General features: G+C 37.7%; 1 protein-coding gene across 5 annotated transcripts in view; it reads right to left on the bottom strand.

Moving 5' to 3' along the window:
* Positions 1 to 24,642, bottom strand: part of acacb (acetyl-CoA carboxylase beta) — a 32,023-nt gene extending 7,381 nt beyond the window's left edge. Inside the window, exons 1-40 of one of the 5 annotated variants that reach the window (XR_014606260.1) lie at positions 24,341 to 24,618; positions 23,432 to 23,574; positions 22,098 to 22,635; positions 17,367 to 17,499; positions 17,120 to 17,258; positions 16,834 to 16,943; positions 16,671 to 16,752; positions 16,481 to 16,579; positions 16,288 to 16,397; positions 16,075 to 16,185; positions 15,742 to 15,951; positions 14,226 to 14,396; positions 13,843 to 14,004; positions 12,470 to 12,633; positions 12,206 to 12,356; positions 11,962 to 12,065; positions 11,776 to 11,857; positions 11,538 to 11,683; positions 11,295 to 11,445; positions 10,988 to 11,122; positions 10,287 to 10,433; positions 10,016 to 10,204; positions 9,634 to 9,734; positions 9,424 to 9,512; positions 9,111 to 9,235; positions 8,862 to 8,975; positions 8,347 to 8,460; positions 8,168 to 8,257; positions 7,966 to 8,084; positions 6,817 to 6,840; positions 6,176 to 6,319; positions 5,986 to 6,085; positions 5,716 to 5,823; positions 5,584 to 5,640; positions 5,458 to 5,499; positions 5,160 to 5,375; positions 3,196 to 3,351; positions 2,914 to 3,117; positions 1,095 to 1,216; positions 494 to 616 (exon numbers count right to left, since the gene is read on the bottom strand). Coding sequence is in view for 4 of the 5 variants with exons in the window: in XM_084114680.1 (XP_083970806.1) it covers positions 494 to 616; positions 1,061 to 1,216; positions 2,914 to 3,117; positions 3,196 to 3,351; positions 5,160 to 5,375; positions 5,458 to 5,499; positions 5,584 to 5,640; positions 5,716 to 5,823; positions 5,986 to 6,085; positions 6,176 to 6,319; positions 6,817 to 6,840; positions 7,966 to 8,084; positions 8,168 to 8,257; positions 8,347 to 8,460; positions 8,862 to 8,975; positions 9,111 to 9,235; positions 9,424 to 9,512; positions 9,634 to 9,734; positions 10,016 to 10,204; positions 10,287 to 10,433; positions 10,988 to 11,122; positions 11,295 to 11,445; positions 11,538 to 11,683; positions 11,776 to 11,857; positions 11,962 to 12,065; positions 12,206 to 12,356; positions 12,470 to 12,633; positions 13,843 to 14,004; positions 14,226 to 14,396; positions 15,742 to 15,951; positions 16,075 to 16,185; positions 16,288 to 16,397; positions 16,481 to 16,579; positions 16,671 to 16,752; positions 16,834 to 16,943; positions 17,120 to 17,258; positions 17,367 to 17,499; positions 22,098 to 22,492 (5,073 nt within the window). In the remaining variant the exon portion in view is untranslated. Of the gene's footprint in view, positions 1 to 493; positions 617 to 1,060; positions 1,217 to 2,913; positions 3,118 to 3,195; positions 3,352 to 5,159; positions 5,376 to 5,457; positions 5,500 to 5,583; positions 5,641 to 5,715; positions 5,824 to 5,985; positions 6,086 to 6,175; positions 6,320 to 6,816; positions 6,841 to 7,965; positions 8,085 to 8,167; positions 8,258 to 8,346; positions 8,461 to 8,861; positions 8,976 to 9,110; positions 9,236 to 9,423; positions 9,513 to 9,633; positions 9,735 to 10,015; positions 10,205 to 10,286; positions 10,434 to 10,987; positions 11,123 to 11,294; positions 11,446 to 11,537; positions 11,684 to 11,775; positions 11,858 to 11,961; positions 12,066 to 12,205; positions 12,357 to 12,469; positions 12,634 to 13,842; positions 14,005 to 14,225; positions 14,397 to 15,741; positions 15,952 to 16,074; positions 16,186 to 16,287; positions 16,398 to 16,480; positions 16,580 to 16,670; positions 16,753 to 16,833; positions 16,944 to 17,119; positions 17,259 to 17,366; positions 17,500 to 20,889; positions 21,004 to 22,097; positions 22,636 to 23,431; positions 23,575 to 24,340 lie in introns of those variants that run through there. The other 4 variants (XM_084114680.1, XM_084114679.1, XM_084114681.1 and 1 more) reach the window with 4 other exon arrangements.
* Between the last annotated feature and the right edge of the window lie 644 nt (positions 24,643 to 25,286).

Below are 25,286 nucleotides of genomic sequence, written 5' to 3'. Positions count from 1 at the left end.
GCATTGTGATAGGTAATTTGCTCATCCAAGTTTCTCTTCTTTGCCGTCTTCCGTGTGTCCATGGCGTAAAATGAGAGCGTGGGGGAAGCGGAGACTTGATTATATAGGGGCGTGTTATTCTAATGACGATCGTTTTCAGCCGCGGCATTTATCAAGGGCAGGTATTGCGTACACCTGGATTTCAAAGGTACGCACAGCTTCGTAAATCAGGCAGTGAGAGGAGTGTAAGCAAAATCTTACGCCAACATATACGCCCGTTTCTACGCAAGAATGATAAATGAGGGCCAATGTGATTCATGATTCCAGGCTACATCAAAAGTCAAACTATCTTCACTTTCTGCTTTGGAATTGCGACAACAATGTTACACACTGTCTAATAGAAAATTCCCCCATGGTGAAAATCAAGCTTTGGTAATCAAAGATGAGCTTTAAGGGATAAAATTATTGACTACAGGGGGACTTTAAGGAATATGGTAAGAATTCATTGATGCACCTCATTGTCTCCTGGTAGTCTGTTCATCTGCACAAGTCTCCCCTGAGAATCCAGGACCAGTTCATTACACATCAACACATCTTTAGGGTAGCTGTCTCCTGGTCCCCAAAGTTTAAACAAAGCCTGACAACAGAAAAAAAAGAATAATGAGCTAACACATCCCATAAACAATCACAGTGAGAACTAGTTCCCAGCAAGCAATTTTGCGTTTAAAAGATGTCTAATAGCCGTCCAAACACAGCCCTGACATCTAGGCTAAAACAAGGCAAAATTTTGGCTGTCAGTGAAAATTTAATAGATGTCTAAACCATAGCCCAAGAATAGACTAGTCATCTAAAATGTCAAAGAAATGAAACCAAACTCCTTGTAATCACTGTTGATTTTGCTTACTAGATGGTATATCATGCATCTTGCAAGTTATTTTGGCAAAAACGACATGTAACCAAATTCAAGGTTATTTTGGCTAGAAGTGGGTTACTCATAGCCGGACTATATCAGGTCAGTTAACCTAGACGCTGAAATGACAGCTATTGCTTGCTGGGTTTCATCTTAACTGAATCACCGCACCTGTCTGAACATCTCAGGGAAGTCATAGACGTACGTGGTGCCAAGGGTCTGAGCCTGGAAGCGTTTAGCCTGCAGCAAATCTTTTGTGACATATGGGGTGTTGATTAACATGCCGTGCAGTGGACCTTGTTTGTCTCCGTACGACTGGAACATTATCTGCAGAACATGAAAACATGTAAGCGCTGTGGCACAGTAAAAAAGATTATTTTTTTGGTCATGAAATAAGCAAGGCAAGTTTATTTATATAGCACATTTCATTCACCATGGCAATTCAAAGTGCTTTACAGAAAAGAATTAAAATAATCACAAAAAAACAAGGAAAATTAAAACAGTTATAAAATGAATTAAAAGAGTAAAAAGATGATACATAGATAAACTTCTCATCTGGCAAAACACCGGTGTCTCATATTTTTGATTTTCCCATGGTGATTACACTGATTCCCATGGTGATTACACTACAAATAATATCAATAGTAATAAGAAGACGGCTTGGCATCTTGCTTGAATGACATTAACCTCAAAACCCTCTCTTCTAGCTGTGACCACCAGGAACCCAGACTCTTCTGTCATTGTACTGCAGTGGTTATTAACCAGGGAGCCTCAATATGACTTAAAATGATTTTAACAAGAAAATACAAAAGTACAAAATATTTTTTAAATCCTTATTCTGAAGTCATATCCATCAGAATGTTGTGGACAATGGATGGCCTAGGAGTCAATAAGGTTGAGAACCACAGTTGTACTGTTACAACAGCAATATGCAAAGCAAATACTTACAAAACAATCTACTATAATGAAAAAAAAATCTGTAGTAATGTGTTCTAATCTTCTAGAATTGTTCGACCCCAAAGTTTCACTCAGATGAAAGAGAAACAGTTTAGGTAATTTCTTGGTTTACAGTCATGCAAGTACAGCTTCTATCTACTTGAATGGGGAAAGACTGAAATCCCTCACGATTTTGTTCAAATAACATATTTCAAATCAGGAATACAGTCTGACAACAATGGTATAACATTTTTTTGCTCATATTACACAAATAAAAAACATTTATTTTAGGATGGTCCAGCAAATCCGGCAGTCAGTAGTGAATCAGTTTCAGTTGAAGAGAAAATGCACACAGACAAATAGAGATGAAAGCGCATACATGGCTTTGGATTAGCCATTGTTTGTGTAACCTGCATTATAACTAGACTCCTGATGACCCTGTGTTGTAGTTTATCAGTCATGCACTCTCAGATAAACAGTTTTGATGTTGGCGAGAAGAAAATGGGCAGCTGAGAAAACAATACAGACTACAAAGCATATTGATAAACAGATCGATTAAGCAGCTGCTGTTGCGTCTGAGCTGATTTTCATCTAAACTCGACCTGTTGAAGAACATCTCATACTTATGCAGTGACGCTCAAAAAACAACTGGGTCAGATATCAATGAAATCAGTGATAGAGAAAATAGTGCTACCATTAATTTTTTGTTTGATAAGACTTCTTTAATGTTTTGGAAAGAAGTCTCTTTATATTCTGCATTCATTTGATCGTACATTTCATGTGTTCAGAGAGTCTGGCCACTCTCCATTGACAAGCGTTAACTTCCTTGAAGGCGGATACTCTGTTGAAGTTTAAAACTATTGGATCTGCCCAGAGCCACTCTGGATCTGCCATAATCGATGCCAAAAATCATTCTAATATTGATCCATGTAATCCTTGCTGACAAAAAAAAAAAAACTCACTTACCCCCAACTTTTGGATGGTAGTGTAAACATACCACGTTGTGTTATGGCAAATGTGTAATTTGGAGTAATCATAATCCTAACAATGACACTTTAATTAGGAACAAGAGTGAATGTAAGTTGCACCTGTCCAGTGGAGAGGTCAGTGACCTCCTTGTATAGGCTGATGTCCAGATAGTAGCCGGACTCATTGGTGAGGAAGAGGCGGGTGGGAATGACATCTCCGGTGGTGGTGAGGCGGATGTTGATCTTCAGCTCAGCCTGGAGAACACGCAACTTCCACAGACGACTACCGTACCGCATCACCATGGAACGGACAGACTCCTCTATCTGTAGGAAAAGACGACAGATTGTAGCTAAGCAATACAGCTCAGGAGCAATGGCAGTGGCTATGTTTTTGAATCTAACCTTTGAAGGGTCCATATTAACAGTGGGTACAAAATTGAGGAAGATGTGATTACAGTCAGTACGAGCGGGTGTGTTACTGAAGGCCACCTCCAGCTCATCCATCGCCTCCAGCAACAGCCGCTCTCCCTCATTCTGCAGGTACTCAAATGAGGCCTCCTACAGAAAGAGGAAAAAAGCTTTAATAAAACTTAGGCCATATATAAAATTACCCTCAAAATACCAATCAACAATCTACAGTGGCATTTCTTTTTTTCTTATTATATGAAATAAGACCTTAGGATTTCTAAAATTACGATCATGTAGTAGTACTAACATTTTAACTTATATTTTCACTTTCTGTTGCCAGTTTTGAAGTTGGAAACCATTTTAGACAAAGTACATCAATATATACACTACTGTTCAAAGGTTTGAGGACAGTACGATTTTTATTAAAGAAATTAATACTTTTACCCATTAAATTGATCAGACAATACAGACAATTACATTGTAACAAACTTTTGATTTTCTTTTTCCAGAAAAGAATCCAGAAAATTAAAATGCATCATATTTCAAAATAATAATAACAAATAATAATAATTACATAAATATATATACTTATTTATTAATATATATATATACAGTGCAATGCATAAGTGAATACACCCATGCTAAAGTTGACTAAAAAGAGGAATAAAAAAATCACATTTTGGAAATTGAACTTAATGCCTTAATTAAAAAAATTAGGAAAAATCCAACCTTTAAGGACACCAATTTTTTTTGTGAATGAATAATGTATCGTAAATAAATAAATGTTCTTCCTTAAAATACATGGTGCATAAGTGAGTACACCCCTATGTTAAATTCCCATAGAGGCAGGCAGATTTTTATTTTTAAGTATTTAAAAAAAAAAAAATTTAGGATACTATGCATCCTGATAAAGTTCCCTTGGCCTTTGGAATTAAAATAGCCCCACATCATCACATAGCATTCACCATACCTAGAGATTGGCATGGGGTACTTTCCATAAGATCATCTCTCAATGCAAATCAAACTAGCTTTTAGGCTAACTGAAATAAAATCATGCCAATCTCTAGGTATGGTGTAGGCTATGTGATGATGTGGGGCTATTTTAATTTCAAAGGCCAAGGGAACTTTATCAGGATGCATAGTATCCTAAAAAATTTTTTTTTTAAAATACTTAAAAATAAAAATCTGCCTGCCTCTATGGGAATTTAACATAGGGGTGTACTCACTTATGCACCATGTATTTTAAGGAAGAACATTTATTTATTTACGATACATTATTCATTCACAAAGAAAATTGGTGTCCTTAAAGGTTGGATTTTTCCTAATTTTTTAAATTAAGGCATTAAGTTCAATTTCCAAAATATGATTTTTTATTCCTCTTTTTAGTCAACTTTAGCATGGGTGTATTCACTTATGCATTGCACTGTATATATATATATATATATATATATATATATATATATATATATATATATATATTTAGTCTGTGTAATAATTCTGTATAATGTGGATCAGTTCAGACATTATTTTATGATTGACACCAAAGGTTAATCAAGCATGCATTTATGATGACGTTAAGTTAGACTCACAGATAAGCTACCTATACAATTTATTTCCCCAGACTGGAGCAGTGTTTCTGTAGCTTGCAGTGTAACTGGTAAAACATGGTGCTAGCAACTACAAGGTTGTGGGATTGACACTTAGGGAACAGACTGATAAACATACTGATAACATGCATAAATTGAATGCACTGTAAGTCGCTTTAGATAAAGTGTCTGCCAAATAATCATAATAAATATTTAGACCACATTTACATTCTGTGGTTTAAATGCAGTCATTGAAAGTAAATACAATCAAACCTTGCCTTTCTCTGAGCAAGACTCCACTAAATGCCTGCAAAAGTCCTCAAAGGTTTTAGGACACAAGATTGCATACGGTCTATTAGGAATATTGGTTACCTTTGTAATGAGGTCAGAATGCCGAATGATGGCTCTGATAAAGAAGCGATAATCTGTGACTTCTGCCCCCTCTTCCACGCGAGCGGCACCCAAGTACAGTTGCATCCTGTGATGGGCACAGGGAACGGCCGTCAGATCAAAGTTACGCATACGATTCAGCTCAAGCTGGAAGGCCAGAGCAGGCTCCAGGTTACGGTAGATTCTGTCTTCATGGAACTAGAGAGAAAGGGGAAAATCTTCAGCTGTTACTCTATAATGTTAATTTTTAAATTATCAAATCAACAGATGCATCACTTACTTCATCTCTGGCCCTGAACGTGAAGTACTTCGGGAACTCCCGCTGAGGGGGAAAAAAGGCATACAATTTCAGTCTCTTTTGATTGACAATATATTTAGGCAATGGCAATTGTATGTGAGCATTCACCTTTTGTGCAACTAAAAATGTCACTCTTCTGATTCCATATTCATAGAGCAGAGCTTTCTGAAATGAACACAAGGAGTCAAGCCACTGACCAGCACACACAGCTAAAAGGTCAACAATCTTTAAAATACTTACTTTAGAGTGAGCAAAGCCAGTGAAAGCTGTGACTAAAGCATCATCATCTTCAGTGTCTGCTTGTTTGATAGACACATTTATGATGTGTATGGGGTTTTCCTTCATGTTCTGAAACAGTATATATACACACACACATAAATAGTTCACCAAAAATTGTTTCCCAAAAGAATGAAATTCATAGAGGTTTGGAACGACATGAGGGTAAGTAAATGATGACAGTTTTTTTGGGGGGGGGGTGAATTATTCTCGTTTGTTTCTCCTAACTCTCACCTTGCAGCTCTCCCCATCACAGAAGGTGGAACAGCCGTCAGAGAACAGAGAACTCTCACACAGCGGGTCCGCAAAGCGAAAGATAACTTCATCAAAACACCTACAACACAATCACAGATCAGATGGAATCTCCCATTTTGTTAACCATTTAATCCAACTCTATTTTTACAAGCACAAAATATGAAGGCACCTTTTGAAGTGGTCAAAACTATGGAAGGCAACCATGGCTCCCATCCTCTGACATGGAGGCGACAGCGCCCCATCCAGGAAGAGCTCACTGCCTTGACGACGCATTGCTTGAAACTCTCCCGAGTCATTCACAGGAACAGACAATCTGAGAGGGGGGGAGATGGTGTGTGTGTGTGTGTGTGTGTGTAGAGAGAGTAGAATTAAGGGTGCCAATTATGGACAAAAGCATAAACTAAAGGCACTGCTTGTGCTGAAAGGAAAAAGCACAAGTTTCAATGCAAAATACTCAGTAATCTTCCTCTTTATTCTCAGCTTGAGTGAAATTAGATTATGTGGCTCATCTAAATTAAACTGGCAAGGGTTCAGGAATGAATTGGTAAACACAGTCCACATTTTTTCAGACTGTGTTGATTGGAAGCACATTTAAGGCCAATTTAGGCTTGTAGAATTACCCAACAAATTGACAAATTATGTGAGCCACTAAATCCAGATAAAACAATTAAAAAGAACTGTCCCTTTGAGGCCAAATTTCTTCAAGTCATTAAATACCGTGGATGCATCCAGCATGCATTGCTGCAGACATACTATGCGGTAATGCACACACAAGGCTAACTGGTTACTGGTTAGGAGCTGTTACTCTACCTGTTCAAAGTAGGACTGCTCCCTCTGAAATGAGAGCAGGTGTGTGTTAGCATGGGATCATCATCTTCTAAAAAACAATCTTAGTAGAAATATTTTTCTAGAAATTCAAAATGGATCTATTAATCGTTATTGATCATTAGAGTGAAAAAAATCTCTATGAAAACCGATTAGCAACCAAAGTAACAGTAAGGGAATCACTTTGCATTCGACGACAAAACACTTAAAGCTACAATCATTAATAAACTATTTGAATACAGAAAACCCAGTTAATGTGATTCAGTGTGATTGACCAATCTGCTTTGACTTACATAATTATATCTCAGATTTTTTATTTTGAAGCCTTAATATTTAAAAACGACGTCTTAACAACCCATTTTACTTCCAAAATGTTACATTTAGGCCTATGATTGTTATACTTTGATTAATATAATACACTACTTGTCTTTTGACCATTTATTCACAATTAGACCAAGAATGTGTATTAATAAAGTAAACGGGGTCAATTTTGACTTCATGTCGACAAAAATATTTCAAACACAGTTAATAATTCAGTGTCTATTTTAAACAAAGCCTTCATTAATGTGTAAAAATAATTGCAATATAACTTTTTTCTTTCAAAGCAAGTTGATAAATCTTAAACCACCCCAGTGTGAAAATGGTGATCAATACCATCTCCCAGTATAGCTTAGTAAAAAGAACCCAAACCAGGCTTTAGCTCAAAGGGGGAAAGTTATGATTGTAAGACGGGATCTGTTTTTGTGCACTCTGTTAAATATTACTTGATTAGGGAGATGCTAACAAATATATATAGCGTATTACGTGGGTTTGGGCATGGACTGGCTCACTGGGGAGAAAGGTTCTCTTTCAGAGGGAAGAAAACAATGTCAAAATATAAAATAAAAGTTACAGGGAATCTTAAAGAAATATCCAGGCTAGGAAATAAAGGTGGATTGTATTCTATTACATAAACAATGTAGTCTGTTAAGCACCACAGCAATGAACTACCATTCATGAAGGTCATACCAAAAGCTTCTATATTTGAAAAAAGTTGGCCACAAGACTCCCATTGATTTGGAGGTCATGGGAAAAACATAATTGTAAGCCCTATTCAGTATATATATATAGATCTACATGTGATTGCTGCTATACCTGTTTGGGTGGGATGATGGTAACATGAACTGGAAGTCTACTGCACATGTCCCATCCAGCAGCTGATGATGCTGAAGGCTGTTTAGCTCATAAGCAATATATCCCCTCCGTACGTATACCTGAGAAATTTCAGAAAAGTTCATAGAAAGTCCTGACCACATACCACTAAACATTTGGGGAGAAAAAGACGAGCTTTACTGACCTCTAAGGCAGCCATGCAAACCACACGGTTGATGTGGTAGAAGAAACTGGGCAAGACGTCGAAGATTGAGGTCTCAGACAGGATGAGTTTCTGCAGATGCAGGATTTTTGACTTGTTATGCCTTTGTTAGATTTGTTAGAATATCAAAAAGATAAATGTTTTATCTTATTGCTGTTTACCTTGAGGTTCTCGGGACAGAACTGATGCCCATACATATCAATAGCAGATAAAAAGATGGATTCCACCTGGTTATGTCTGAGTTCATATGAGGGCAAATGAGAGGCGATCAACACCTGAAGAAAGATGTAGAGTTGTTATGGCTAGGGTATTGCTTACTGTATACTGTCCCGTATATACAGTATGCTGTCGAAAACAGTTGTGCAGTTTGATATTTTTGTGTAAATTAGATTTTTTTAAGGATTCTTTGTAACATAAATACTTTTACTGTCATTTTTGATCAATCAAATGCAATCGAATGACCCCACAAGCTTGCTGTATAAAACTATTAATTTCCTTTCCCAAACTTTACTGACCCTGAAAATTTTAAACAGTAGTGTACATACTGCTTAAATAGTCTGCGAAAATAGTATTATTAGCATGGTAGTATGCTATTTTGAACAGAGCCAGCATTAACACATATGTGCAGGAGTTCAACAGAGGTCAAAGATCACGACCACTGAGGTTCAGTGCATACCTGTCTGGCCCGAAGTGCCACTTTAGAGTTTTCCATTTTACTGAGTTGTGTAAGCTCATCAAGAATGACCATAAGCTCATCAGCAAGCATTGGGTCCCGGCCACACAGCTGGTCCTGAAAAAAAAAAGTTGCTTTTTTAAATTAAATAAGAACACAATGTGTCCATTAAACCTAACTACTGAATTGAGTTATGTTAATCCTCTTAATGAAATAAATAAGCACTGTTAAGTAGTTCATAAAGGATCTTACTATGAGCATGGTGACTAGGATGTTCTTCTTGGAGACCTGAGCATGGGAGAAGATGCACCCCAATACTGGAGTCATGTCAGGCTTATACTGCTCTCTGAGATTGATGACACATTTATCATAGTGAGCTGCCGGGGAGAGTGAGAGAATTACAAATTTCTTATTAAAATTTCCCATATTGTTTGTGCACTTTATCTATCTTTTGTCATCATTTTTTCATTATTAGATTTTTAAAAAGAAAGGTAAAACTTGTGAAATGATTTTCTGTTTGATCTGATGTGACTGAGTATTGTCAAGGTTAAAGTTGGACATTTACCTTGCTGAAATTGCATCTCCACCTGAAGGTACCGTTTCAACAGATCCAGCACAACCGATTTCATATAGCCTCTAACTCCACTACGGTATCTAAAAATGATTTAAAAAAACAGGTGCATATTGACATTTTCTGGTTAACAGAGCAGTCTTTGGTTATTTTAAGACAACAGCAAAGGTAGGATCTATTAGTGAGTCATTGGGCATTTCTCACCTTTGCACTAGTTGCACAATGCTTTGAGTGTTCATGAAGAAAACCTCTCTGTCTGCTTTCCTCTGAAGCGTAGCAGCATGACTGTCAAGTATATTTGCTATCTGAAAAAGTGTTGATTGAAAACTGAATAAAACTTGAAAGTTGCCCCCAGAACTTTCATTTATTACAATATCTTTACCAAGGAAATATATCAAGTAATTTAATTAGTACATTTTATCACTAAATGATAATCCCAATTATAGTGACAGTGGTTCCACAGAATATATTTGTTAAGGTTTCAACCATAGATATAGACTGTTACACTTGACTATATGTAATACTGTCCAGAGATATGAGTGCAATCTATGTTTCAGATAAGCATATTTATTTCTTCATCACTCACCCTTTGGCTGGGGAACTGACAGAGCACGGAGGTAATGTTACTGGCATACTGTGCCATGACCTTTCGAATTGCTTTTTCCACAGTAACTGGTATACGCCCTGCCACGCTGGTCATAATCTCCTGCAGTTCAAGAAGAGGCAGAGACGGATCCCGAAGTGTCTTCATCAGCGTGTTGACCCACTTCTTCAACTGTAAAGACACATGGATATAGTTAACAGACTAGTCTGCACACTGTTTTCATGCTGCTTTGAGTCTGAATCGGTGTTCTCACTTTCTGACTGAAGTATGGCTCTGGCAGACAGTATCCATCCATAATCTTCACCAGGTTCTCCAGAACATTGTGGAAGACCTGATGAAGCCTCTCCCCTATAATTGGTAAAGGCTCCTGGGTTGGTAATGCCTCAGTGTTCGGCTTAACCTGAGGGAGGAGACCAGGAATTAATACTTCTCATTGCAGATGGCAGTGTGTCTAAAAATGACACCAGTAAAGAAGCAAAAAACAGTGACGACAAAAAGTATTTGGACACTAAAACATGAATGAATTATATTCGAAAATGCATGAATGTCACTGCATTAGATATCAAATATCAACGGTATCTGCAAACAATTAAAGCTACATCTTTTCACAGTACTGACTTTTCTTTTTTACTTCACCTGATTTCAGATGTAGTGTAGTTCATCACATTAGGTATGAATATGATCCACTAACGGTTGTTGTAACGTGTTTTGCTTGAAAAGTGTGCTTGAGCTATTATTTTCTTTACAATAATTGCCACTTGGTTTAATATTTTCTTTTATAAACCAATCATATTCGTACATTTTTAAGTGGTTGTAAAACTCCCCAATACATCTTTGGGACAACCAACCAAATGGGACAACTATCACGTTTTCAACATTTGCCCAAGACTAACAAAAGAGTAAGTGGATTTCATCATGTGCTTCATCTTGTGAGAAGCATTAAAGATAAATCACCGGATGAATACAGCTGGGGTCATCCAGGTCCATTCGTGCCACTACACAGCCGGGCTCTAATACGGTTCCTGGTCTTTTTGAAAAGTTAATGGAACCGGAATGCTGGACATGCAGGGTCATCACCATCTTCATAACCTGTAAAGAAAAAATAAAAGGAGACAAAAGCAAACAATCACTATAATAAGTCAGTTAAAACTGTCCTCTGCATCCATCTCTGTCAGTCCCATATAATGTCATATGCAGAATATGATAAAGTGCATTCTGCAGAAACTACCTAGAAATGTAAAATACTTTGCCTCATCTTTACCTCAATTTCAGCATAAGGCTGGGAGGCCAAAACATGAGAACCATCATCGACCACATACTGCAACAGCTTTCCAGCAGAGGGCGACCTGAGTACCGTAGGGTCTCGCTCCTTCTCAAACACACACGTTTTGTTACCCACTGTGATGCGATAGCTATACATCATATGACAAAGACCAAATAAACATCAGTGGTTACATAAGTAAGTACACTGTATTTTACAGCACAAAACCACTGCTTTACTAACCTGTCAATCTCCTCCTTCATGTAGGTTGTGTAGCTGCTGCCACCATAGGAAAGTAGTAGACCACCATCACTGAGTCTATGGACATCAACTTCAATATCCGAATCATTCATTATGATAACATACGTGGTGGGTGACTGGCGTGCCACCTGTACCCCAGACACAAGCACACACATTCACACCTGTTAATCATAAAATACACTTACTGAAATAACTTTGATCATCTTTCGATTTATTTTACCTTCAGGCAGTATTTGACTCCATCATAAATCAGATCAGCATTGATTGTGTTGACCAAACTAGCAGCAGGCAACACCTGGCCCCTAAAATATCCAGAAAAGCATTACAACACTAAATTAAAACAGAATAGTGGTATCTTTAAGTTTTCAATGCCTTAGATGCTGGAGTGGCATAGTAGTGGAGATACCTCTCCAGTGAATGTAGGAAGTCAGACATGCTCTTTCTGAAACTTGCATCAGCAACATGTAGAGCACCACATACCACACCTAAAATGGTGTCTGGCCTCTCCGCCTAAGAGAAACACACAATAAATTAACATAAAACAAATGTCACTTTACCTTAAATGGCTTCAAAGTTCATTTTACATGGGCGGTAAGTAGAACTGAGTTCCTGGAGACACTTTGACTTGATTTGGGACATTTGGGTCCTACCTGTACTTTTTCTGCAATTAGGTGGTCCAGCCAGCCAGTATCAATGTCATTGTTCCTGAAACTCTCTGTCTCCAGTAGTTTAATGAGGTACTCCACTGTGGTCCTGAAATCTCCTCTGATTGAGAGTTCCTTCATGGCTACCACCATGTTCCTGCAGGCCACAGAAACAAAAACTTAATTGATTCACAATAAAAAGAGAGCTCTGTCTAATTTTCTTCTTTAAAGAGCAAAGAAAGAAAAGACTGCTGATCTAAATGGACTCACGAGATGGCCTCTTCTCGGTTCTCGCCCCAGGAGAAACAATGTCCAAACTGAGAGTCTGCAAACTCATGTAAACCTCCGGTTGCTCCTACACTGAAGTAGCCCCACACGTTCTTACTGCTGCGGAAGTTCAGCTCCTGAACAGTGCCTGAACTTGGTTTAAAACCCTTATGAAGACAAAAAAATATATCAAGAAATAAACTGCTAAAGTAGCCTTCAAAGACTACTGCTTCCAAACTCTAAAAGGTTTTAAAAACATCTAAGAAGATAGTTAACTCTTTCCCCGGCAGCATATTTTTTAAAAGTTGCCAGCCACCGCCAGCGTTTTTGATCATTTTCACAAAAATGTCATGGCCCCCAGAGTATTTTGTTGTATGAATTCCTGAACATGCAATATGTCAAAAGAAAGAACAGACCCTCTGTTTTATTCTAGCTTCATGCATTCTTTTTAATCAACACTTGAATGTGGGCAAGCTTCATAAAAAAGCAACATTTTGAGCAAAAAGCGGAGAAAATCATGTTTTTGTCAAAAACTACATCTGGATCATATTCAGAAAGATGATCAAAACATAGATGGAGTAGATCGAGTCCATCAACACCCCTAATGCTTCGCAGTCCTATAGCTCATCCTAGGTCGACATTTCATTCAGTAACATTAGGCAGTTTGGATTTATATGCCATTTAATGCTGATGATCGCTTTATTTTACATATGCATATGATTATGATATCGCTTTTTTCTGCATCTTCTTTGCATGCGTTTTGATCAGGAGGTTCAGTACTCTTTCAGAAGATGTGTTACAGCGCCCCCTAGCGTATGACAGTGAAAACACAGAAAGCTAGAAAATTCCTTCCAAGTACACCTACTGTTGCTGCAGCCTGGCGTGGAAAGAGTTAAGCAGGGGTAACTAACTATAACTAAAATTACTCTAATAAATGAATTCAGACAAGAAGTCTAGTAAATTTTGCATTATTAGACCATTTTACAAAAGATACTCATGAATATGCATATATACAATACTGTTCAAAAGTTTGGGGTCAGTAAGATTTAACACTTTTGAAAGAAAGTCTCTTAAGCTCACCACAGGTCTTAAGCTCAGCATTTATATGATCAAAAATACAGTAACAACAGTAATACTGTAAAATATTATTAAAATTGTACACTTTTGACAAAGCTGAATTTTCAGCAGCCATTAATCCAGTGTTCAGTGTCACATGATCCTTAATTCTTATATGCATCTTAACATCTTATAATATCTTATATCTTCACCCCAAACTTTTAAACAACAGTGTACAGAATATGCAGCAAATTCAAGCCATTGTGTATAGACTGTTGTTGAATCAAGCTTTTTAACATAAACATGAACCAATTGCTCACTTCGTCGGGATTCTCACTGGTGATACGTGCAGCTATGACATGTCCCCGTGGACAGGGGATGCATTCTGGAGATTCAAAGTTAATAGGCGTGTCTCCCCACGGACCTTCACCAAACAGCACACGGATATCCTTAATTCTGTAAAGAGGGATCCCCATCGCTATCTACAAAGAGATGGTATCAAAAGTTTATGATCAGCATTTGAGAATTATAGATATTTTAACAAAAACAAAATCTGAAAAATATTAGAATTGCAGAAAGAACCTCTACGAGATCCTCAACGAGAATCTCATCATTAAACAACAGCACCTTTGGAGGGGTCACTATATCATACACACAGTGCTTCTGAGTTCTGTTACCTCCTGACAGCTGTACTTTGCTTTACCTGTAGCTGTGCAGCAGGAAGGTTGACATCAGCAATCATCTCAGTGCAGGGGTGTTCCACCTGTAGCCGTGGATTCAGCTCCAGGAAGTGGAAACTTCCATCCTCGGAAAACAGATACTCTACCGTACCAGCACTCACATAGCCCACCATTTTAGCCAGACGCACTGCATACTGACATAAAGAGCAGAAAATGAATTGTGCATGTCAATATGAACACCATTATGGTACAGGTCCCAAACCCAAAAGATGAGAATTAATTAATCATATGTACAAAAATATAATGACCTGTCATTAATACTGGAGTGCACAAGAATGTAAAAATACTAACGCATTTTAGGACAAATAGTTCTGATGTTTGTATATTGTGCGTTTATTGTTCTCTGTATTTCCCACTGGCATTTTCTTGATCAGACACAGTAATGTCAGCATGCAGAACATTTCACTACCAGTTTTGTTTAGCATGTGTTGAATAAACTTTTGTAATAAACTTAAAAACCTTATTTTAATATGGATAATTAATTTTAGTCATATTGCAAACACTTTCAGTACGCTTATTAAAGAATCAGGGGCCAGCTGTGGCGTAAAGCGGCACAAAGTTACAACTTGTGTGCTAGTAAATATTTTTGCGTTGCATTAAACTTAGTTCAAATGTAACTACGTATAAATAAATGTCAAATTATGTGACTACACAATAGAACTTAAAGGAGTCAACTTAACTGGATGCCCATTTTCCACAAGTTGGTATGATTCTTTAGGGTCTTCATGTAAAGTTTGTAACATACTTTGGTTAAAATTCCTCAATGGTTGTGTAAAACAACACCCTTTTACCTCCTCAAAAACAGCTCTGTCCACAGCGACCCGTTTCGGTGCATGTCTCTTTAAATGATAATGAGCAACTGCTCAAACGGCTTGATTATTAAGAGTGTTTAGGCTTTTTTAAGATAAAAAAAAAAAGGAGTGAATGGATTTCTTTCATTGTATGGTGGTTGTGTCCACACACTGCAAAGACACATTTATATGCAAACACCATATAAAAGTGAATTTTGCATCCGATGACCCCTTTAAGACCTACTAGCTATATTGTGCTTTAAGAACAAATGGTCCAACCAAATTAAGAACAGAGTTAGTTACAAACTAGCTTCTAGTGTGGATTTTACAAACCATTTTAGTTCACCCAAAAATCACCCATTTACTCAAACTTAAGTTGTTCCAAACCTGTATGAGTTTCTTTCTTCTGCTTAACACAAAAGAAGATATTTTGAAGAATGTTGGTAACCAGACAGTTGACGGTAGCCATTGATTTCCATAGCATTTTTTTTCCTATTATGGAAGTCAATGGCTACCGTCAACTCGCTTGAGTTTTGGAACAACTTAAGGGGCGATTAAATGATGACAGAATCTTCAATTTTGGGTGATATACCTTTAAGTACTCCTCTAAGTTACAAGCCCTTAGTCTTTTAGCCACACAACCCCAAATGCAACATGTCCAGGAAATTTTCACAGATTTTTGCCTCACCCGCTCCATTTGCTCAAAAGTGGTGGTGGAGGCAATGGTAGCAGGAGCTTCTTCTATGATCTTCTGGTGGCGGCGCTGGATGGAACAGTCTCTGCCGAACAGAGAGATGGCATTACCATACTGGTCGGCCAGGATCTGCACCTCCAGGTGGTGTGCATGCTCGGCTAGTTGCATGATGAAAATGGGTGAACCTGGCACTTCAGTCTGCACCTGTAGCGAAGAACAAACAACAAGACACCATGCAATGAATCCAAACCTGTAACTACACAGAATAATGAAGTCCTATCAAAATAAATTATGCATATTTTAAAGTAATAATACAGCAGTGTGTACCTGTCTGAAAAAGCTGGGAAAGTCTTCGGAACTGTCCACTTTTCGGATCCCTTTCCCTCCGCCTCCCTCTGATGCTTTGATTACCACAGGGTAGCCAATGTTTTCTGCACTCTAGCCACAAGAAAACACAAAATTAGCAGGATAAAGGAAGTCAAATCGTAACACGAATGTTAAAGTCTAAATTCTGTAACAGATTCTGTAGGGAAAACACACCGCTAGTCCCTCGTCCACATCTTTAACACAACCCTGCACATAAAGTTCATGAGGAACACTGATCACACGACCATGTCTCTGTTCTTCTTCAACCCACTCAACCCTCAGACCTGATAAAAGACAAAGAGGGAGAGATCAAGACATCACAATGAGAGCTTTAGCAACAAGTCATGATGTGCACCGGATCTCTTACCTGTTCCACTCCAGGGCAGTGTGGGAATGTCTGCACTCTGAGCTACGATGGAAGATGCCACCTTATCTCCTAATGCCCACATGGCTTTACTGGAAGGCCCTGAAAAAGAAAACCCTATCAATATGCTTTGTCCTCAACTAACAAGGCTAAGCTGGCTAAAAAGTTATAGATGATTATGAGGAAAAAATACCTAGAAAACATATCCCTGATTTAAGGAGGAGCTCTGGAAGTTTGGGGTTCTCAGAAGCATGGCCCCATCCAGCCCAAACGGCCTTATAAGAAGACAAAAACCATCATCACTAATAATGGAAAATTCACATCTGATACCAAGATTGATATTGCTGAAGTCGTACCTGCACTGGAATTCTTTTGGCAATATCCACGATCATTTCAACATTGGCATAGTTGTTGTTATTTGGGCCCCCAGGGACTGGCACATAGTGATCAGCCATTTTAATGTATTCTGGAGATAAACACAATGAACTTTAAACATAATTCTTTCAATAAATCCCAAATGAAAATGAATGCACAGTACCAATGATTTTTAAAATAAAATAAAATAATAAAAAGTTAGATAATATAATTTTTGTTTAAAAAAAAAAAAAATCAGGTTGAACCATCATTTTATTTTCTGTTAACCTGCATTGGCTTTCAAGTCTTCAGGTGTGACCATCACCACAAAGCGAATGGTTCTCTCATTACGGAACATTTCATAGGACCAGCGTCGAATCGAACGCATGCATTTAACTGCAGCAATGCCATTATTAGCAATCAGCACCTAATGAGAGAGATAATTACATGTGCATACATATTAAATTAAATCCTTTTTTTTTGTTTAGTTATGTGAAAAGGAATAAAACAACATACACAAATGCATGTCTCTGACCTTGTCTATAACGCGGTTTCCTCCAAAGCGGGTGACAAACTCAGCTGGGGAGGCAACGGTGAAATCTCTATGCACGTCCATCTTCCTGTGTTCTTTACCCTTTTTCAGCAGATGGGGGCCTGACATGCTAGGCCTACAGACAAAAAATATCATTATAGTTATCATAACATATACAACAAATCTCAGAAATAAACATGGTTATGGCTCTTATAGCTAATAATGTAAAGTTTACATGAATGTGAATGTAACGTGTGGAACTTGCTGAAACGGAAACATTTTACACAAGCCTCAGCGAGAAACATCAACAAGCACCATTTAAGCCAATATAATTTAAGCCATATTAAAAGATAAAACATAACAAAAACAAACATACAAGGTAAGAAATCCATCAAATCAGCAAGACTTCTCGAAGTCAACTTTATCCGCCCACGTAAACAGTTTTTCCCTAGTGATCTGGCCTCTGTACTCCACACCTCTGTCAAAGTGTGCTATAATATAAATGCTCACACAAGCAAATCAGCCAATCACAGCTTAATGTGTTATCATAAAGGGTACAGACAGTACGGACTAACCCTTAACTGACCCCTGAACAGTAAAACTACAGTGAACTTCACACTTCAAGTCAAAAGCCCATGTTTTTATACAAAAGCGAATGTAATGCAATCAATTTACTATAAAAAGTGGACTGAAGAAGACAAACAAATGATGCATGCGATTTACAATACTATCTTCACTATATGCCAAGGTGACAGATTAAACTAAGCAAATAATTGCTGATCACCTGCAGGATCACACTTCCATTTCTTTTTTGCAGTCATCGGTGGAAACAAAACTCTGTTATGCTGACTATTGTAAAAAAAGCCACTCTTCATAAGATACTCAAGATAAGATGTGTTACCTTATAAAGCATTTAGAGAGGCACCAATGTTACCATTCTGACCAATATGAATAAAACGATAATTATTTTCACGTTGGCCTATAAATATAAAAATTCTATACTATTTTGTCAAAATAAATTAAAATAAAACACTAAAACCTAAAATCAATCGTTTTAAATTCTACAAGTGAATTTAGGCATCACAATATACGTATAATGTATATTATGAAAACTGGATATTCATTTGCTATTACATTTTTACAGTTGCATTTGTTATTAAATTATTACTGTTTTTAAAGATTGACTTTGAGTGTTAAATGACGGCAAAGATAATCTAAATGTAAAAATAGGGATTTGAGCATGCACAATTAAACATCCAATACTGACATATACTGTACCAGTCTCTAATATTGGCAGATAATCAATACGGTACCTATACAGTGCCTTGCGAAAGTATTCGGCCCCCTTGAACTTTTCGACCTTTTGCCACATTTCAGGCTTCAAACATAAAGATATAAAACTGTAATTTTTTGTGAAGAATCAACAACAAGTGGGACACAATCATGAAGTGGAACGAAATTTATTAACAAATAAAAAACTGAAAAATTGGGCGTGCAAAATTATTTAGCCCCTTTACTTTCAGTGCAGCAAACTCTCTCCAGAAGTTCAGTGAGGATCTCTGAATGATCCAATGTTGACCTAAATGACAAATTATGATAAATAGAATCCACCTGTGTGTAATCAAGTCTCCGTATAAATGCACCTGCTCTGTGATAGTCTCAGAGGTCCGTTTAAAGCACAGAGAGCATCATGAAGAACAAGGAACACACCAGGCAGGTCCGAGATACTGTTGTGGAGAAGTTTAAAGCCGGATTTGGATACAGAAAGATTTCCCAAGCTTTAAACATCCCAAGGAGCACTGTGCAAGCGATAATATTGAAATGGAAGGAGTATCAGACCACTGCAAATCTACCAAGACCCGGCCGTCCCTCTAAACTTTCAGCTCATACAAGGAGAAGACTGATCATAGATGCAGCCAAGATCACTCTGGATGAACTGCAGAGATCTACAGCTGAGGTGGGAGACTCTGTCCATAGGACAACAATCAGTCGTATACTGCACAAATCTGGCCTTTATGGAAGAGTGGCAAGAAGAAAGCCATTTCTTAAAGATATCCATAAAAAGTGTCGTTTAAAGTTTGCCACAAGCCACCTGGGAGACACACCAAACATTTGCAACAATGCAAAAGTTATGTTTGGCGTAAAAGCAACACAGCTCATCACCCTGAACACACCATCCCCACTGTCAAACATGGGCAGCATCATGGTTTGGGCCTGCTTTTCTTCAGCGGGGACAGGGAAGATGGTTAAAATTGATGGGAAGATGGATGGAGCCAAATACAGGGCCATTCTGGAAGAAAACCTGATGGAGTCTGCAAAAGACCTGAGACTGGGACGGAGATTTGTCTTCCAACAAGACAATGATCCAAAACATAAAGCAAAATCTACAATGGAATGGTTCACAAATAAACATATCCAGGTGTTAGAATGGCCAAGTCAAAGTCCAGACCTGAATCCAATCGAGAATCTGTGGAAAGAACTGAAAACTGCTGTTCACAAACGCTCTCCATCCAACCTCACTGAGCTCGAGCTGTTTTGCAAGGAGGAATGGGCAAAAATTTCAGTCTCTCGATGTGCAAAACTGATAGAGACATACCCCAAGCGACTTACTGCTGTAATCGCAGCAAAAGGTGGCGCTACAAAGTATTAACTTAAGGGGGCTGAATAATTTTGCACGCCCAATGTTTCAGTTTTTTATTTGTTAAAAAAGTTTGAAATATCCAATAAATTTCGTTCCACTTCATGATTGTGTCCCACTTGTTGATGATTCTTCACAAAAAATTACAGTTTTATATCTTTATGTTTGAAGCCTGAAATGTGGCAAAAGGTCGAAAAGTTCAAGGGGGCCAAATACTTTCGCAAGGCACTGTATATTGTGCAACCCTAGCATCATTTTAGATTTTAAATGGTTAATGGTTTATGCAGTCTTATTGAGCACTCAAAACAGTTATTTATTTAAAACTATTTGCTTGATAAAAAAATACCTATTTTTTGTAATTGCCTAATTTTGTAGAGTATCGACAAAAATCCTTTTCTTGACAATTATGTTACATTCTGAGCATAATCTGTCTGTTTTCAATTATCCAGCGTCTAACCTGCCCACAAACGATGAGCAGATGTGTTTGTTTTTACTGTTATCTGAAGAACTGGATGTGACAACGGGAGAACTTTTCAAACATTGCTGTTATCTCTCCAGTTTTCATTTGTTCTCTGCTCCTAAAGCTTATATGATCTCAGAGAGACACATGCTAACATCATCAGGTTAAATTACGTACTAACACTTCATGCACAGTTTGAACAGAGTTGTGCAAGATTTTGCTGAAATGCAACCTACATTCTGCATTCCAAAACTCTATTCTAACACTACTGTGCACTTAGATAAACTCACACGCTGCTGTTACGCTACACTACTAGGAACAACAACAGAAACTACACCCCTTTTTTCTTCCAGTATGCTACACTTGCCAAGAACATACTGTCCACTAAGAAACGGGAGAACAAAGTGCATGTTTGGTCTGTTACCAACCTCTTGAGGCACTGAAACCAGTTGAGTGTTTGCCCTCCTTCTCCGTCCATGGCGAAGTATCAGATGATAAACGCAGGAGATGAAAAACAACAGCTAACACTTTTTATGTTCCCTCCCTGTTCCTCTTTTGCTCCCTCCTTCTCATGCACCCTCCCCCATGTCAATGAAGACCTCCATTCACCACCACTTGTTTAAGAAAAACATGCTATAAACCTAGCATGGATAGTCATTGTTTTTAGTTTCTCTCCAGAAAATTAACTGCAAAGGAGTAACATTTCTTGCAAAATCTCAGTTAAACAACAAGTTTCTGAAAGCTATATAACCTACAATCTGTGCAAACATTTGTGCAACAGCACACTGCAATAAATTTAGCCAAATTGCTGAACATACTAGACAAATGTCACCAAAAGAATGACCTTACCTTTTGGCCTTTCAAGTTTAATTTCCATTGCGAGAAAAACAAAATGTGTATGTCCTGCTCTAGATTATCAACCTTTATCCATTGATTCTGTGGGAGTCCAGCCAATTGAGCCTGTCAAGTAAGTGACTTGTTGAAGAGGAGAACAACAACCCTCGGGTTACACACGAATAGCAGGAGACAACATCAAAACATCTCGGCCCAGCTCAACCCTAAATATACGTCTAGGGTATTTTGTCTCTGGAAACAATCTGGAAGAATGTTTTTTACACTGAAACGCAATGAGAATGACTTTGTAAGTCAACATCGGGAGCATTGCTTCCATTAATAGTACTGAAATGTGTGGCATGTCACTTTAACAGGTGACAAGCATGAGAAAGTCACGTGATCACAGAGTGTGCTGAGAATGACCATATGGCTGTACTTCTGGTCCATTACTCTGTCCTGTTTGACATTGGACTCTCATGTGGTGCATAGTGTCCCCTACCGATATTAAAAACAAATCTAAGGGCTAGACAGGAAAGTTAACTATTAAACCAAGATTGTGAGTCATATTGAGGCCCCAAAGGAAAAATTTGCACTAGTCTTTTTGCATTCATTTCATACTGAATTCAAGATCTGATTTAAATAGAATTCTAAACCTTTCCTTTTCTGTAAAGCCAAATTTGTCTTTCATTGCACACCTTTAAAATCCATATGTCACGTCAACAGCACATCTGCAGCTTGAAACCTAATCAGACCGGCCATGTATACACTTTAACAACATTTAAAGATCTCTGAGGATGCTCACCTCAAACAGGTTGATGGATTCGGGGGTGACGGCACTTCTGATGGCATGGTAGGTACTGGGTTAGGTGTCTCTGTGCTTGCGGGATGAAGTATGGTGGCCTGGCCCAGAACCAAAGGCTCATCATCAGAGGAATTATCCTCAGAAGCTCCTAGAATAAACTTCAGTCTCTCTTTAGCCTGAACACCGGCACCAAACCTGGGCCTACTGGATATAGTACTGCTTTTCATGGTCAAAGTGTTGGAAACAGCTTCTTCTGTGACTTCTAACTGGTCAGTGTGATCACTTGTAGTTGACGCAGGAATGTCCTTATTTCCTGTTGAGGCGCTTACTGATTTAGAGTCAACTGGAGTAGACTGTTCCCTTGAACAGTCTGTAGTGGGTATTTGTGATGGCATCTCTCTTACCCCATGGGCTTCGATGATGCATTCAAATGGACGATAAGAGTAAGAGCTGTCAGCCCATTATAGTGGTTGAATATATATTTTGATCGTACTTGTAGGATGAGATGATGGTCCCTTTTATTTTTGTAAGCATTTAACTGTAAAGAAAAAAAACATTAGATTATCAAAAGTGTGCACAACACTAGATGGCATCAGTGTGCAATATTATGATACAACCACATGTGCATCTGCTTCACTTGTATGATATTAAAAGCTAAGGCTAATCATTCATAGGCTGTATTGGATTTCTAAAGATATATAGCTTAAATAAGCTTAATTAAATATATATATTTTTGAAATTATATATTACACACACACACACACACACACACACACACACACATATATATATATATATATATATATATATATATTATATGAAAAAAAGAAAATGATGTTGCCTTAGCATCTAACTGGAATAAAATACATTTAAGTTGAAGTACTAAAATAACTAAAACTGAAATAAAAATAAAGGTAAATAGAAATACTTAAGGTATTTAAAGGTAAATAAAAAAAATGACAAAAGCACATACAATTACTAACATGTAAACTGAAATCAAAATGAAAACTGAAAATATAAAACTAAAAGCTCATTTAAAATATTATGAATTTCTACAATAATACACTAATAGTATTGAAATAAGTGATCAAGTTCACACAGCAACCGTTTCAAACACTCTCCACTAACGTTACATGCCTACACAACAATCAGGAATGTAAACAGATTCGCAAACATTTTATAAAAAAAATAATTAAAAAAAGTCGCCACATGCAGACTACATTTAATAATTAACATATTCTGTAATAAATTATCAACCAATTAAGAAATCAAAGTTGTAGATAAAGTATTTACGTTTTAGAAAACTGTTAGGAATACAAAAATGTAGCTCAAACCTTTGAAGCAGACAGTCAGTGTCCGGGCCTTCTCTGGTATTGGAATGCGTACACACAGCACTCAATGCTCTTCTCTTCACAACTCAAGTACAGCCAGCCAGCACACTGCCATTTGCAGAGTTGACACGGTGTGTGTGTGGGATCTGGGGGAAAGTTCAGCCATGATGGTAAGAAATGAGGGGGAGGGAATGATAGTTCTCACAAACAACCTATGAATATAGCAACAACAACATCAAAGGTCAACACGTGCGATTTGTAACCGAACCCGTCACACCGATCTCAGGTAACTTACAACAAAATTAAGCATACTGTGAACCTGAAAAGACACAAGTGATTTCTACAGCCTACTGCTTTAGAGGCTACGGCTAAAACTTACTAAACTTACTAAATACAGTCAGTATTTCTGTTATTTGAATACATGAAGCGTGTAAGGTTTTCGTCTGAAAATAGCTATGACGACTGACAGCGGTGTTTGGTGTTTTAAGCCCCCAACGGCGCCTTCCAGGCAGCGAGGGGATGGGTAGGTTTAAGGTTGAGGGTAGGGTTAGCTGCCTCTAAGGAGCCATTGGGTGCTTAAAACACCATCGAGCCAGTGGTGCTGTCAGTTAACTGTCGAATTGGCGAATACTCCTATGGCGAAGTCTCATATAAATATTAATCAGCAGGTCACGCTGTTGTTGCATCTTTCCTTATCAATACTAATTCATAAATGTTACGTTGTATAGGCCTACTGTAGGCGAATATCACGCAGCCTCCTTAATATTCATTACGTTAACCTCACCCATAGTATGATTCATAACTTCGAGTCTGTCTCTGCAGGGCAATAAACAACAAGGCTCAAAGTGGGAGGGACTTTATCTGACAAAAAAAGCTTACATAATCCGTCTGTAAGAAAAAATACAGCTTTACCTGCAAACGAGTCTCCACTAAGTGTTGTCACATTGTTCCAAAAATACTGTAGCGTTATTTGTCAACACACGCACGTGACGTTTTAGCAGACTTCGTTCGTGATGTTCCTGTACACTCGCATTGATCACTGGCTCCTACCTCCTCAACATCACCACCACACCTGTAGTCGAATGCACCGTTTGCTTTACAACTACATGTTTGTTTTTCCATACCTTATGCATGGAGTTTGTTTTGACGCTCTTCATTCGTCCATGTTGGTGCGTGTGTCGTCATCGCATGACGTTTTTCATGCTGTACAGGACTGGTGGTTGATGTCTTCCTGAAAAGCATCAATCCCCCTAGTGTGCAACTCTGTTACATTTGTTGCATTTCCTTGTATACTGTAGTATTTGTAACATACTCTTCTTTTTTGTTAATAATAAAAATGTCTTCCTTGAAAAGGTTTTCACTAGTATAGAGGTGCATACATTTTAAAATATTATCAGTTAAAATAATCATCATCATCAACAGGTTTTTTATTTTTTTATTACAGTAACTTTATTTTTACAGGGGTCAGGGTCACTGAAAACACTCATTGTATCCATGTTCAAGTAATGAACCGAAAATAATTGTAAATTTTATTATGAAGATAAATGACCATATACAAGCCTATCTTATGCTTAACCCAGGGTTAAAAGTGCCTTAACCAAAGGTTAAGCGTAGTGTGAAACTCTGATCCATGTTTAAGTGGAGAAATGTCCCTAACAGCCAAATTATATACTTGCTTCAAAATTATTTATGAATTAACTAACTTAATCAGTGAAATGTCAGTGTAACTGTTTTGTGATTCAAGTGACACATGGATCTTGTAAAATGCAAATTATTTGTTAAAACAATTAATGAGCCATAATAATCAAAAGATTGTTCTTATTTAGACAAAAATTCAAAATGAGGGGGAAAAAAGACA

This window comes from Abramis brama, assembly GCF_963993115.1.
Source record: "Abramis brama genome assembly, chromosome: 5".
NCBI lineage: Eukaryota > Metazoa > Chordata > Actinopteri > Cypriniformes > Leuciscidae > Abramis > Abramis brama.
This window is presented reverse-complemented; position numbering and strand designations above follow the sequence as displayed.